This window comes from Anticarsia gemmatalis, chromosome Z, assembly GCF_050436995.1.
Source record: "Anticarsia gemmatalis isolate Benzon Research Colony breed Stoneville strain chromosome Z, ilAntGemm2 primary, whole genome shotgun sequence".
Taxonomy (NCBI): Eukaryota; Metazoa; Arthropoda; class Insecta; order Lepidoptera; family Erebidae; genus Anticarsia; species Anticarsia gemmatalis.
Genome location: NC_134776.1, coordinates 20,352,942 through 20,368,958, shown reverse-complemented (window position 1 = coordinate 20,368,958; position 16,017 = coordinate 20,352,942). Strand labels below are relative to the sequence as shown.

Genomic DNA, 16,017 nt, shown 5'->3' with positions numbered 1-16,017 from the left:
CAGTCTGAAGTTCTGCAAATTCAGCTTACTTGTGTGCACTGCAATTGGTTATCTTTATACCATTTAACTATCTTCTGTATGTAGGTAGTTAGGTACTAGACCAAATGATTATATAATAGGTATGTTATAAATAAAACTCAAATTATATTGATAAGAATTGTCTTTTATTCAATTGACAGTTTCTTTATTGACAAAAATGACATTTATTTTCGTGTATATTTACCATTGATAGACCAATTAATTAAATTAAACATTTTAGAGTTAAACTACACAGGTATACAAATTAAGTGACTAGGAAGTGCACTAAGCGTCGCGTCGTAGACTCTTAGTACTCCTTCATGTCATAATCAACTGGTAACATTCGCAGAATGCTGGCAGCATTGCCAAATTGCGTGGCCATACCTACTATTCAATCTTTGTGCCATAGAATGCCACCATTCTGGTATCGTGTTGTCCAGGTGAATGTTTACAATACGTACGACAGTAGTTCTGAAAATGTTATGGCATACAGACATAAAATCTCCTACGTTTTTGAGATCAGTTCATATAAATACCTAGGCTAAAATCCTTACGTCTAAAGCAAAAAATATATAATTAACAACATATTCGTACATGTAAAAAGCATTAAATGCACTTCCATTAAGTCATACTAATTCAGTCCATTGCATCTATTCGCTAAAATTGGACATTTTTTTATTTACTTAAAGTTTAGACACTTCCCACGCAAGTAGTCGCAGGTTCGAACCTAAAATTTCATGCGAACATAAATTCTTAATCCTTGAATATCCTTTTAGGATTACAATATTAATAGTTTAAAGTAACCAGAGGATGTCCGGTACTATACACCGCGACTACATAACTCAGTCACAATCACTGCAGTAAATATGCATTAATACAATTGTTATTCACTTATTCTAAGAATACTACGTACATCAAATACTTATGTGAATAACTACAGTAAATGTTAACTTAAAAATGTCCTATTCCATTCCAAATATTTTTACCTCCCATAATTTTTACCCTCATAGGGTCAATTTCTCAAATTCGATACGTTTCATTTCACTCTAGTCAGTACATAATTTAGATGGCAATATTTGCCACTTGACATAATTTATCTTTAATAATATCTTAATACAAAGGAGGATGCCAATGTTGGTCCCACCCTCAAATAGCTAAGTTTGATCGTTGTATAGGCAATCTAGAGCTGATTAAAAGTAACTTTAGCGCCAAGTTAAATATCTTCGTTCGATCAAAAATATTCTATACTAAACATTGTAGTATTATGCGGGTTGCAGTCCGAATAATATACAAGGCTTAGTACGTTATACATGCCGATTCGAAGCTATGGCCCTCCCACCTACCCCGCATTGTCGCCTATCCTTTGACAGTGCTCTCTTCAATGCCGGAGGCGGGCGCATGGTCGTGTTGGACCGAAGACGGAGCAATAAATTAAAATTGTTACACAATTTCCTTAGTTCCTGGTATGCACAGGACATATTTTAAGAATATCCTAACTCAGCTTGGCTAAGCCGGCTTAATATAGCTTCGGAATAGCTTAGCTTTCATTATGTAACCCGTATTACATCCAAAATCAATGTTACAAATGCTTTTTAAAAAATGGCACCATCCTTTTTAACGTTAATTTACCCCGTTGCCAATTTTTTTTAAATACGATTCCCCTTATTTCTAATAAGAAATTATTATACATTTTATTTTCAATCTTGCCATATTCAGCTTCATGTTTCATTCTTCAGCTTATGACGCTGTTGGTAACATTTTAGGCTCAGCCATGATGAGAATGAATCAATGTATAAAAATTGGTATTTGACTAGCTTCACAATTTCCATTTCAAATCCGATTTCAACAATAGCACTTGCTTTTGATGTCATATGCAAGTATTTTTAATACAAAGAACATAATACATTTTATAAAGAGTAGCTGATTTGACTAACAGTCAAATTACATTATAACTAACAATCTTATTATATTATCGGCACACAAGTTATTTGACAATTATAAGTGCCGGTGTTTAACATCTATGAATAAATAATTTGATTAAATATTATTATGGTTTAAATTGTTAAGAATATTAAGACCCAGTTTCTCCGCGGATAAGGGTCGGACAGACAGCAAATGTTGTAAATCTTATTTTCCTTACAAAAGCCTTATATAGCCGATCCTTATTCGATAGCGAATCCGCACCTTAATTTTAAAATATATCCTTAATAAACATGTATAAATGTTTTGACACCATGTGATTATTATATTAGTTAATACACAATAATGGGTCTAATATGTTAGACCAAAAAGTTACTTAATATTATGAATCACACATTGTTCAAAGTTAAACCTCAAACTTTATTTTTTGGGTTTCTTGCGGCGCGCGTCCGGGTCTTCCTGTGGAGATCTGTTGCCGTACAGATCAACAATGCTATCCCAAGATAGCAAGTCTGAATGCAGCAGCTGAAATAGAAACAACACACCATGTGAGTCAAACTCTCATACAGACTCTATCCAAACTTTTTAAAACCCATTCTTCATACCCACAATGTATAATTGTTAAAAATGTATTAACATTAAACACTAATTAAAATAATATATCGCACCCCGGTGCAACGCTGTCACTTTTGTAAAAAATGCAAAAATGAGTTACTTATGTAGTAATTGTCTTAAAGCACCTCTCCTTTATAATTTTTTAGTGAGTTGAGTGAGATTTTTAGTAAGTGTGAGTTGTCCAAAAAAAATTAGGCACATAAGAGAGAATGAGTTAAATTTTTCCCCGTTTTTGGTACATAGCTCATATTGGTCGTAGCGTGATAATATATAGCCTATAGCCTTCCTGGATAAATGGGTTATCTAACACTGAAATATTTTTTCAAATTGGACCAGTAGTTCCTGACATTAACGCGTTCAAACAAACAAACAATCAAACAAACTCTTCAGCTTTATTATAATATTAGTATATTAGTATAGATTATGAGGATACTAAAATGAGCCGTACCTCCAAAATACGTCGCGCCGCGATGTCCACCGCCACTCGCCTATTGGGGCACACGTCGGTGGTGACCTGGTGCTTGCCCATCGTCATTGTCACTTTGACTTGCCCGTTCGCAAGGTACGTCGTCTGATAACGCACGGGCAACATACTCGTTATTATCACATCTTTTTATACACGACTACCGTCATAACAAAGAAAATTAACAACTAAGTCTACTTAGGCAGACGTACATCATTGATCATTCTCAGATAATTGAAGTTTTATATTTAAAACGAAGAAGCGCCGTTATCGTTGTTTTTAGTTAGAAACTCCTTTTTAATATAATTGAATTTTTAACTCTATTTGCAATATGCATTTGGATTATGGTTAATATTAGGAAATTTTAGTTGTAGAACTGTATTTTGATATCTCTGCTCCTAGTCTAATTACATCTTAGTAAGAGTATAAGATAGCACTTTCCTTTGCTCATTCAAAATATATTCGCTTTCGACAAATTTCACAGCTACGGACTTCTTTCTTATGACGGTAGAAGAGGTTACTGCAATCTAAACTACTAAATGGATTTATATACTTCATGCAAGATTTAAGTTTTATGCAAATTAGGTGCAATATGATGATGAAGTAAACTCGATATTATTATTAATAATACGCTAGTTATGTTGTCAAAACGTTAAGTCTATTGTGGACCTCCTTGACCAACCTTTCGGGCATCGGCCGGGCTACAGACATCCATGGTCTCACACTTCCAGTTAATGCTGATAGCAGATGGCAGTCGGTACGAAAACAAACTTTTAGTGTGGCGACTGTGAAGACGTTACACTGTGCCGAGTTGAGTCATTGTTAACATAATATATTGAGATGTAAGCTATGAATAATACCTGTATATTAATAATCTGTTCGTCCGTGCAATGACGGGCTAAACACGTCCTCAGCAAGTCGTAAGCTGACGAGCTGCGAGGAACGTGAGACACCTCGGCGAGCTAGAGAGGACGGTCTTCATTCATATTGATGAAGTCGCTAGCGTCTCCGCTCTGATAACATTACACAAATGATTCATTATGTAGAAAACATCAAATTATTTATGAAATAGATCATATTTTATTTCATAAATGATTTAACAAGGGATGGCGACAGTTGGGTGACAGTGTAATCTTGTGATATACGTGGCCGCCGCAGATTATTACGAAGTTCTTCTATCATCATTCTCGTGGGTTTCTAGTTTAGTGCTGCATGATGATTATTATCCTTGGGAAATTGGGAAAGACAAAAAATAATGGTAGATAGGTACATCTGTGTATTTTGGAGTTGCTGTTTGTGGTGTGATGATGTCCAAAAATATGCGATTAGCGTAGCAAATGATGTCTAAACTTCAATATATAGTCGCAGAGTCCGATGCGCCAGCAGACGCACAGCAATAGATCCAAGACCGGTTAAAAAGCCAGTGTGGCGCTTCAAATTGAAATCGTGTGAGAGAGATGAACTCAAACTCAAATCGTCAAACGTCCTAATTAGTTAAGGGAGGAACCAGATTTGCAGCATTGATTCGTATGGTGTTCTTTGAGAACTGTTTGTTAGTAAGTAGGTGGTAAAAATAAACACGCAGATATCGATGCCGAGAAAAATGATTCCTCCCTCGAGTGAGCGCCCAGGTGAGAGTGGATGACAGAGCTGCTGGGTGCTGATCACCGCTCACGTGCGCGTTGTCAATGGCCGCGTTTTCACTAGGAGGCATTTATCCAACGATTCTGCCGCTCGACATCAAACCTACGCCACCTGGATTTGTCGCTAATCGATTCTCATAACGTTTATATCCTTCATTATTAAAATGACACGATGCTATTCAATATTGTGGATGTGTGTAGAGAAAAGGAGTGTGGTCCAACAGGAGCATGCTGAATAACCTCTAAATTCTAGGTCGAGAACAGAGCACAAGAGCCGTGAACAATGCTATGTCAAGGGATAATGTCTGCAGTCGCCGAGTTAGTGTACGGCGATGATCCGCGACAGATGAGACGCAACATGTCCCATAGTGACAACGCGAAATAATACGAAGACAAGTAAGAAACACAATCGGAAATCGTAAGCTAACTATACAAATACGATAGTTTGCTTACGATTTTGCTATTCTAATGAAACTTACGCAGTGTGAAACTCACTCTCCCGACAATCCACCCTGAGTATTTAGAGCGCGTTAAATATTGAAAATATGTCGTTCATTTTCTTTTATAATAAAAATGTTTTATCAGTCTATATTCAAAGGAAAAAAGAGGTTTGGGAAAGAATTCTTTCCTATCAAACCTCCATGACGTTCTGTGACGAAGTCTTCGAGCCACCAGAGCACAGGAGCGATCATCGCGCCACACACGCGCTCCAACTCGACTGTAATACATTTAATCAATCTCATCAATCATGGTGGAGGTCTGCCACTCTACACTACATCACCTTGTCTATGGAAAAAACAACAGGTATTGTGTGGAGCTTAAGTAAACTCACTAAGTTCTCTGGGCGAGAGCTGGCGAGCCGTAACACCGACTCGCGACGGTGACCGCGATTGAATTCCAATCGGAACTCCGGTAACGCGACGCCCATGAAGGGCATGTCCACCATAGTCGCTGGATTGCACTGCACCCAGCACATCCTGTACACACACCGTCGCCGATAGTTGGTAAACTTACGAAAGTACACCTCGTACGTCTTAACTAAGGTGGAAATACTATTACAAGCCCCATACAAGTGCGTAATTATAGGAGTGTTAATATCTGAAAATCTGGAATTATAACGATATCTCGTGTGTCTCTTACCTGTTGGGCGCAGGTTTGGTTGTTTCAGTGATCGCCAATGTCCTCGCCGACACCTCTGCGCTCACTATAATGTAATAATGATTATGTTAGTTTTCGGAATATCCGTGGGAGACAAAAAAGTGGGACAAGAATGTAAACTCTTTAATTACGTTATCTTATCTAGTTGTAATTTTTTTTCAAATCCGATGTCAAATACGGTGTTAAATAAAGTAATAGTTACCATATGTGGGGACTTGGTGTAGAAGCCGGCCATCAGAATCATAGTAGCTCGAATCCTCGAAAGCTGAGGTTTCGTAGCTAACAGCTTCAAAACCCAAGGATTCGTAGCTACTTGATTCATAGCCGGCGATGCCAAAGTCGAGAGTCTGGTAGCTGGTGGCGGTGGATTGGCCTACAACAGCTTGTCCAGCCGGTGGAGGTATTGTTATGGAAAAGCGGGCGGTGGTCGGTCCAGTGTCCGGGCCGGTGAAGCGGTCATTAGATGGCCCGATGGTAGACAGGTTAGTGTTAGAGAAGTGGGTTGTCGGCGGAGCGGCACCAGACGGGCCCTCTGTAGTCGAGCCAGAAGTAGGAGAGCTAGTGGTAAATTGTGTGGCGGTAGTTGTTACAGCCGTAGAAAGGGGCGCGGTGTTAGTTTGCGCAGTAGAAAGGCCTACACCGGAAGAGCTTTCTCGATATGAATCGGCGGTGTATGACCGTGAAACGAGTGCGCGCGTGGTGTATTGGTCCTCATCTAACGTGTCATTGTCCGGGTTGGATCTTGGATGGGCGGTGGGAGACCGCTCTGCGGGCGAACGTGTTATATTACGATCTTCAGCTTGTGTGTCCGCCAAATAAAAATCATCATGGTACAGGGAGTGCGGATCGGTGGGGGAAGACCGCGCGGCGGATGGGCGAGCTGTGCTTGCCCGCACGGTGAACGAGCGATTATTAGTTGAACGCGCGACGGATGGACTCATAGTATACGAGCTAGTCGTGTGTGTAACGGCTCTGGATCTTCGTCCACCTGATGACCGTACAGATGGTGAACGAGCAGTTGACGGTCCGGCATCGTATAAGTACGGGTTGTATGGATACGCGGTGTACTGATCGGCGATGGAAAGCTGCGCAGTAGATAAGCGCGAAGCGGATGAGCGCGCACGGGATGAGCGTGCATGAGGTGAACGCGCGGTATTTGGACGGGCAGAGGATGAGCGTGCCGCGTTCACACACGCGGAGTAGGAGGCCACACTAGATGAACTAGCGGGAGATGAACCGGCCGTAGACGACCGAACACTAGATAAACCGGCCGAGTATGACCTCCCAGTGGATATTCCACTGCTGGTCGAGTACGCTGTGGGTGAGCTAGATGTAGATAAGCTGTCGATTGAGGACGGCGCGGTAGTGGTGACAGCCGTATTTACGACAGGAGCAGGCTGCTCGTCTGGGTCTACCACTTGGGTGAGAGCTAGATCTGCGAGGGTATGAAGATTTTCTGTGTTGTAGTGATCTGGATAAGCAGCCATCCCAGATGTATCGGAATGAGTATACCGGATGAATCGTATAGTGTTAGGGTCATCCGGATCCTGTAGATCTGTGCGAACGGTTATTTGCGGACTAGGTAAGTCAATATTGGAGGGGCCGGACCGAATGACGAAGGAAGGGCCAGCCTTGTCGACAGCGGACGGGCCCGCGCACTCGATATGGGCGAGATAGGTAGGGTCGATGCCGGATGTAATAGCCCGCTCATCACCAGCCGACGCAACGGCGCACTCTAGACTAGAAAGATAGTCTGGGTCAATACCGGACACTTTCGGAGGCTCGTTGCCGGCCACATCCGTGTCGCATATAGCGGTAGGACCGGCGGCATCAATACTAGTAAAATAGGCCGGGTCAATACCCGACGCGTTAAAATGGTCGTTATCATTTTCATCGGCTTGGTCTATACTGAGACCTGCGGTGGTGATATTAGAGAGATATGATGGGTCAATACCGGACATGTTAGAGGGGTCGTTGGCAGTCATATCTGCACGTTCTATACTGGTCGGAGAAGCGTAGACCATACCGGAAAGATATGCGGGGTCGATACCGGATAAATGAGCAGTGTCAAAACCGGTCGCTGCGCCGCGGTCCATAAGGGACGGGACCGCGTCGTCAATGCCGGATATCACGGCGCTTTCCATATGGGACGGACCTGGTTGGACTGTATTGGACGATTCGGTCCAAAAAATGCTCGGCTGACCGGCTCGGACTATATTGGACCTACCGGCCCAATCAACTCCTGACGGCCCAGCGCAATTTATATCTATTTGTGTCTTCTTCTTAAGCCGGTCTGTATTGAACTTTCTGGAGCGATTGACACCGGACTGTCGGGCGCGCTTCACATCGGGTGACGCTGCTCGGTCGGCTCCAGATGAACGGGCACGGCGGATAATCGACTTTTTGCGCCTGCTCACTCTCGTCGGTCCGACAATGAAAATATAAGTTGGGCTGACGCGGTCTGCAGCAGAGGGGCCGGCGCGAACGGTGAATGGCGGGCTGACTCGGTTGCTGGACCTCAAGGTGCTGCCGTCGTGAGGGGAAGCGGTGCGCTGATCTCCCTCGGACCTAGCGCGAAGCAGGACACGCGGAATGGGGCGGCTGGGGCTGCCTGCGTCGACTCCGTCCACGCGCACCACTTCTGGCAGGTCCGCGCGCTTGAGAGCGCGTCCACGAGACGAGGTACTATCATCCTCGCTCTCAACCTTGACCTCATTTTGGTCTGCAAAGTAATATACAATTAGCTATCTATGTATTATGAATATCACAATAATAATTATTGAAGATAGAATTATTGGAATATTAATACTGTCCTATTAGGGTATCGAATCCCTGTCTGCGTCATTGACCAATCGACGATTGCACTCTACAGTATGTAGGTACATTATATTATTAATAAATTAGTGGTGTTCACTTTACCACAGCAAACATTTTTCATCGATTTATTCAATCAATTTAGATTTTATTAGAAAACGTTCAGCGCTATTATAACTTAATGTTTGAAACATTTGGTCCTAAGAGAGAATTACGGGGCACGCATGTGCTTTGGTCGCATCACTGCGGACAGCTTACAGTCGGAACTGGCTACGTTGACGTTTGTAAGCAATATGGACGCTTTCGTCTAGAGCAGTGCACCTAGATCAGCCCAACTCTATTACCTTCGGGATCGGGGTTGTTTTCGTCCGAAGTTTGATTATCATAGACATCGACATAGCATGCTGGTTCACTCTCCAGTGGCGACTGCTCATTGTCAGCTTCATCTAAAATATTAATATAAAATTCAGTAATGTGATGATTTAAAAACTACTAAAGGTTATTTCTTTCATTGATTTTATATTATTAAGTTTCAGGCCTAGCCTAGGCAGAATGACGTATGTAGAGGCTCTTACAGAGCTACCGGGTTTATTTTGCAGTAAATAATAATTTGAAATGTTTTGAAATGTTATTATAACTGCTGTGATTTCGTCCTTTGACAATAAAACTCTTGAGTGATTTGGCATTGTTCCTCTGTTTAACCACACAGTGGATTTTGGCAGCAAAACAGAGGAGTATTTTATTTTAACATCATTAAGTTTACATTGATTACAATGATAGAAAAGGACTTTGCCAAAATTCGGTTGGAAACGAATTCCCGGTATCAGGTCCGACGGTAAACTTCCCAGAGGTGCGATTTCCCACCATTATGTACTATCAACAACCACTGATAAATCAACACTCCAAGAGAATCTCAACATATTTTACAAAGATTTTGACCGCAAACGCTGGCTACTCGATAGTACTGACAGTAGGGAACCGCGTTACCGTTTGTAAGTATAACAAAGGACGCAAAGCGACGTGGTGCTCCAACACATTTAAGTAATGTCTTAATATGGACCAGTTTTAAAGGTAACTAATTTATAAGCTATGTTGCGCTTCATTTCATTAGTTAATAATTGCTTGTCGCTGGACTCGAACGAGATACCGTCAGCTACAAATACGGAAATTTTAAATTGATTTATTTGGACGCTATATTGTTTTAACATGCGACGCATTTTACGAGCTTTTGTTTTTAGCTCTATAACTAGTCGGATAGCAGTGACAAGTAATCATTTAGCTACATTAATAATTAGGTATTTATATAATTTGCTGCATACGATATATGTATAACGACTAGACAGATACACAGTGATTAGCTAACCTAAGAACAGCACAGCGCGGCAGAGCTCTATTGTATATTGATTCATTTGTTTCGTCGCTTAACGTCCTATATTGTGAACTGACGCTTAGTTTACACACATTTATTAATCAGTAAGACTAGGCTAACCTGTCCACCAAGGCGAAGGTGAACGCTATTGTATGTTAGAGCATTTATTAAATCTTATTGGTAAAGCTCCTTCCGCTTCGGTGAGCAGGCTGCCTATTAATAATATTAATCTAGGATACATAACATTACATTACTAAAGGGTAACATTCTCCTTCAAGGGTAAACATTTATTAGGATATATCAGCCGAGAGCAAAGCATGCAGCGAAGGGAACATTCAATAACCGACAATATAAAATACTTCATACTACTTAAATGTGCACTAAGCACCTACCTAAATAAAAAAAAAATCGCAATGCAAAGCATAACGTATATCTTTTTATTTTAAGGTACTTAAATACAGAACAGTATCTATTAAAATAAAAAATACTAATGTGATTATAAAAAGCGAGGCCACATATGATTCTTGGACACTAGGTATTCGTCTGATGCGACGTAACTAGAATCCGTCTCTAATCCGGGAGCTGGCGCCAATTGTGAGTCTTCGCTAGCTTGCTGCCGGTTACGTTTACGTAACGCGCGATTCATCCTCCTGCGTTTGAACGTCCGTTCGTCTTCGCCCGACGACTCGTCCGTTGTGTTTAGGGGCGAGATTAGAGGTGGTGGGTCGCGGTCGCTCATGTTTTAACTAAAAAAAAATCAGGGTTCGAAATTATGAAGATAATCATTTCATTTAAATCGAATGGGTGTCAAATCATTATCGTGTGATTATAACATGTCACTGTGTATGGTAATTATATTATCATCGGGTGTCGTTATGCACCAATAGAACACTCAAACTCATTTTATATGAAGTCACCTGAATTTTAAAAGTCTTTTAAATAAGTAATAGATTTTACTGTAGTACTTGTTTAGTGATGTATCATAGACAAATCATCACTTCGAACCCTGAAGAATGCGACTGGAAAGCATTGCATTGAAAATATAGTTATTGCTTTGCATTAGCAGATAACTCGGCATGTGTTAATGCTATGGTAAATAACAAGTGTATATATTATAAAATGCATAAACATTTTACTGCGCAAAGCAAGCTATTTTATTTTGCTTTAGCACAGCAGTTATTTTTGTTAATTTGTTAGTAAGCTATATATTTACAAAATCTTAGCATAATAGCATTATTTAAATTATCACCGATATGATACCCAAAAACTATGAAATATTACTGAGAAATGAGCTTTAATGATGATAATATTTATACAATATGAAATAAATAAATGAAACAAATTATTTTATTGATATAAGCTGGCAGTTTATTAGGATTCTTGCGTTTAAAAATGCATATAATGATGTATAAATATGTAACAACTAGATTTTTTATATACACTGTACAGTTGTACACTAACCATCATGATACAAACTATGAAAATCTATTTCATATAAAACTAACACTGGCCTTCGGGATTCAAATTATTTAGAAAACCACATTCAACAAAAAAGTTCCATTTGAATATAATTTCTTTTAGCCATCAGCCCACTGTTTGAAAATTTAAATTTTAGTCTAACAACGGCACTTAAGTTTACACACTCAAAATGAAAACAAAACACTTATACATTATTTTGTTTATATTCTACATAGGCCTCTTGTTCTAATCCTGACTTGAGAAGTGCTATCCTGTTATCTATTGAAACATTCTCAATAATAGACTGGAGTTTGTAATAGATTTTGAAATACTATTTAATTCACCCTATTACATAAAATCTAAAATATCAATGTCAATAAGTGTGTTATATCTTGAATTTTAGACACACTTCTGCTAACACCTCTGTCTAGTGCAAGCATAGTGTTATAATACAAAGAGATAGTAGATAGAAAAAAAACCAGTACTATCTATGCCCACAACCATAAGAACAATTGTCCAACACTGTATTGCAAAAACAGCTCTAATAAATTTCTAAATTAATAAAATACAAAAGCCTCTTGTCTGAATATTGTATCAGCTCACATTGGATTAATTAGTTGCAAATTTTTCAAGTAACCACAGGTCAATCAATGACTTTTGACCTGATATAGTTGTTAGGGAGTTTCCGGGCTATGAGACAAAAAGGAAACACAATTTATTCTTAATGCTCATGGGCAATGGAATACACAGTTAGTGCTCACTAGTCCTGTTCATCCAAAAACCACTTAGCCAAATAGAACCCGAAAATTTGTAATACTCAAATGAAGTATTTTACTATTAAAACAACTAGTGTGAAGGCTATCTATTCTATTACAAATAACTAGATACTCCCATCTTCGCTCTGATATTAAAGTTATAGTGCAGGGAATGTAACTTTTTGCCGAGATTGGCATATCTCTAACTACAGTCTACTATTGGCTAATAAAACTAATATTATGAATGCGAGCTTATGAGGATGTATGTTTGCATCTTTGTAACTCGTTCACGCAAAAGCTAAAATTTCATGTAGGCTTTCATAAAATTTGGTGCATATAGATTAACACAAGGAGTACTTTTTACTCCGAGAATCTATCCACGCGGACAAAGTAACGGGCAGAAGCTAGTGCTATCATAACTCATTATTACATTAATGATCAAACTATTGCACACACACCATCAATCATGATCCACACCATTAGTAATTTACTGGACATTGTACAAACAACTGCACTTGTTATTTGAATCTAAATAGAATCACAGAAACACTTCCTTCTTAGCACAATATTGATTTAGCTCATTACTTTTCTGACACATTGCCAATGTAGAGTCAATACAAAAATAACTTCAAATATGCAATTTTACACAATTGCACTTACATAGCATCTATGAGCATTATAGTTGATGTGACATTACTTAGTTTATGTTAAAACTGCAACTGCTTATTTTGCAAATTAATAGGAAATGAACCTGAGATCTTTGTCAGCATTATGTGTTACTTATAATGAAATAATTGATAAATCAAAATGGCCAAAATGTTGGTTATTTATTGATTCTTTAATTTATCTTTTATCTGCTTAGGCCTCTTGAGCCATGAACGAAAGTGCACTATACCTGATGCCACCTAAATCATCTGCAATAGATGAATACAGGCTAATGGTAGTATTGACTATTCATCGGCAGTATGTTAAACTCACAATTCATTTAGGTTTGAACACTCTAGATAAAATAGGAGGCTGTTTATCAGGTACGTTCTTTGTTTATATTCAGATGTGTTTTGCAATTCCTGAGTCAAGAAATGTGTTATTATTCTTTGCCTATCTCTTGTGAAATGTTCTCGAAAACAGCTTGGATTTGATGTGACTGATATTTGCGATTAAACTTGTAGTTATTACATAAGATCAACATTGTAAGTGACAAAAGAGGGTGTGTTATGCACTTCTGCTAACAACGCTGTGTATAGCAGGCATAGTGATAAAAAATCCTAAAATGATACTTTCATATTGCATTTCCTGTGACCTATCAGGTAGGTCAATGAACCTTGCTTTAGATTTCACAATATCGTTTGCTGATCGTCGTATTCCTGAATACCAATCATGATTCCCAATTTTAAGTAAATAACTTAATAACACTACCTATACACAGATAACACTCTGAATTGCATAAAACAGCTTTAGTAAAGAAAAAGCATAAGCCTTTTGCTTTATTCTTCAGTTCTGAATATTTCAGATTGTAATTGATTTATTACTGGACTGCACTTTGTAAGGTAACATAGGCCATTGACCTTTGACCTGATTTAATAGATAGGAAGTTTCCAGGCTAAAGGACAAAGAGGAATCACTATTTTCTCAATATAATGTGAACTATGGGATATTTATTGGTTCAAAGTCCTAGATCACACCTATCTTGATTTCTATCTTTCTATTCTCGCTATAATAGGCTATGAACTATTAGCCAGCCCTACCGCTCAACTTAACTCCAGGCTACTATTTGGTCATTTCCTATAAGAGAACTCCATTGATTGTCAGATGCAAGACTCATAACCACATATTATTCTGTATCGCTTAAAACCGTTCAATATACAAGTCCACTGGTAGAGTAGCATTAATTATTGTGTTTTGTTAATAGAATATTTAAATTGTGATAATATTACATTAAAATGTAGGAACTGTCTCAATAAGTTAATAAATATCATGTTTTAGTAACCCGAGTCTGCTCGCTATTGAATTTAGGCGCTCAATTCTTAGTTTTTGATGATGGCTTTATTAACTACTTTGATTGATACCTTTTATATTAGTCGTTATTTTACATATTGGAATGTGCTGAAAGGAGCAGTGGTAGTATGAGACTGTTTTCAATTAATAATTGTTTCTCATCCACTTCTTGCTTCATATAGACTTCCTTTGTTTCAGTGATAGCGGTTTAGCTAAGCAATGGGCCTCTTTACAGCAGCTGAATTGAGCTGAATTATTTCATACGACATATGAGGCTTTAGACAAAGACATCGACCCATTATACAAAATGCCGGCAAAATGCAGAATACCGATAGCTGCATTAAATATGTTACTGTTTTATCAATCGATTAATCCGCAAAACATATTTACGATGTATCGCAAAGAGATCTAAATAATTTTTCATCCATCGCACTTTAGAGAAATTAAATCGATATTTCAGATTTCATTTGTTTTATGCAAGGTAATATATTGATATCAAAAAGATACTTACGCGATGGATCGCTCACTCCTAACTAATCTAAGTTGCTTTTAAGCAACAATTGGACCAATTTAAGGCCCCCTTATTAGAGAATAAATTTATATTCCACTAATTAATTATGCAGTTGCACTCTAGTTTTCCGAGATGGGAGGAAAAGACCTCTTTTTTTTTTCAATTTTCAAGTATTGATTTTAAATTGTACTCCGGTCTGTCAGTGTTGCCTACGGTAATAAATTTACTGATATAAACTTGTATAACGGAACGTAATCTTTTATGCAAAACTAAAGAGCAAAGTAAAAGTTGAGGATTGCTTTTACCCCTATTATTTGTGCGAAAACTAGGTATATTCGTTTCAGGAATCATTTTGACACTTTTGACAAAAAACATATGGAGAATCTGTAAAAATGTCAAACATCTTGAATAAAATTATCTAACAATAACCTATATTATGGGACCGCAACCAATTAAAATAATTAGGTTTTTAATTTTTGAGCACTTGGATGTTTTTTCTAAGCTAAGGACCAAGCCTAGTCATATCCGCGGGGCCGGGCGCTCCTTTTTTCTCCTTAATATCCTATCGGTAGGTAACCTATCATCATTGGCAGGTTTTCATCACTTTCTCTTGGTCATGCTATTATGCATGCCATACCAGTAGGTATGCCCATATTGATCACCAAGACATGTCGGTGCCAATGTTGCTGTGGAAAAACCTATGGGTATTATCTTCTAATACCTACCTACCACGGCCATCCAAAAAGTCTAGGTACACCTTCCAGATGCAGACCATTCTGACAAATCATGAAATCAAGAAATAAATTAGTCACACAGCTGAGATAATTCTTTGAAAACTGATCACCATTTTGTGATATACCTACTTATTTCCCTCTTCTCAGTGGCTTCCATGGTCTAAATTTTATTTTCTGCTACTCCTCACAATACCTATACTTACTTTGTGTCGCAGCTTCCTAGGAGAACTTTAATATACCTACTGGACACATGACCGCAAGCCTGCATTACAGAATTACAGACTATTTATTCATGGATCACATACCTAGGTATTATAACGAACATGAATAATTTAATATGGGTAGAGGTAACAACAATGCTTACTCAGTAGCTCAATGTTAGCCCATTATTATTTAATCTACAGTCGATTCATATTTGAGTAACATTCAATTTTAACTTCTCATGACGGATGTTTACATACATACCTACTAAAAATCACGGCTTTTCCATAGGGGAACTTAAAGATCTAATGATGCCACTTGGCAGGATCCTTACAAACTTCTCTTGCTTCATTCACATCCTTA

At 38.5% G+C, this 16,017-nt stretch overlaps 1 protein-coding gene across 5 annotated transcripts; it reads right to left on the bottom strand.

Annotated features, from left to right (window-relative positions):
* Nucleotides 1-148: 148 nt before the first annotated feature.
* Nucleotides 149-14,903, bottom strand: LOC142986267 (uncharacterized). 5 transcript variants are annotated; one of them, XM_076134676.1, is made up of 9 exons: nt 14,720-14,903; nt 10,559-10,746; nt 8,976-9,077; nt 6,020-8,539; nt 5,800-5,863; nt 5,492-5,636; nt 3,877-4,029; nt 3,002-3,124; nt 149-2,463 (listed from the first exon to the last, which is right to left on the bottom strand). In XM_076134676.1, exons 2-7 carry the CDS (start codon nt 10,737-10,739, stop codon nt 3,979-3,981), a joined length of 3,063 nt encoding a protein of 1,020 aa, XP_075990791.1. In that variant the 5' UTR covers nt 10,740-10,746; nt 14,720-14,903; the 3' UTR covers nt 149-2,463; nt 3,002-3,124; nt 3,877-3,978. The 5 variants fall into 5 exon arrangements, with proteins under 5 accessions (XP_075990791.1, XP_075990794.1, XP_075990792.1 ...); XM_076134679.1 differs by lacking the exon at nt 5,492-5,636; XM_076134677.1 differs by lacking the exons at nt 149-2,463; nt 3,002-3,124 and adding an exon at nt 3,131-3,753.
* Nucleotides 14,904-16,017: the final 1,114 nt, after the last annotated feature.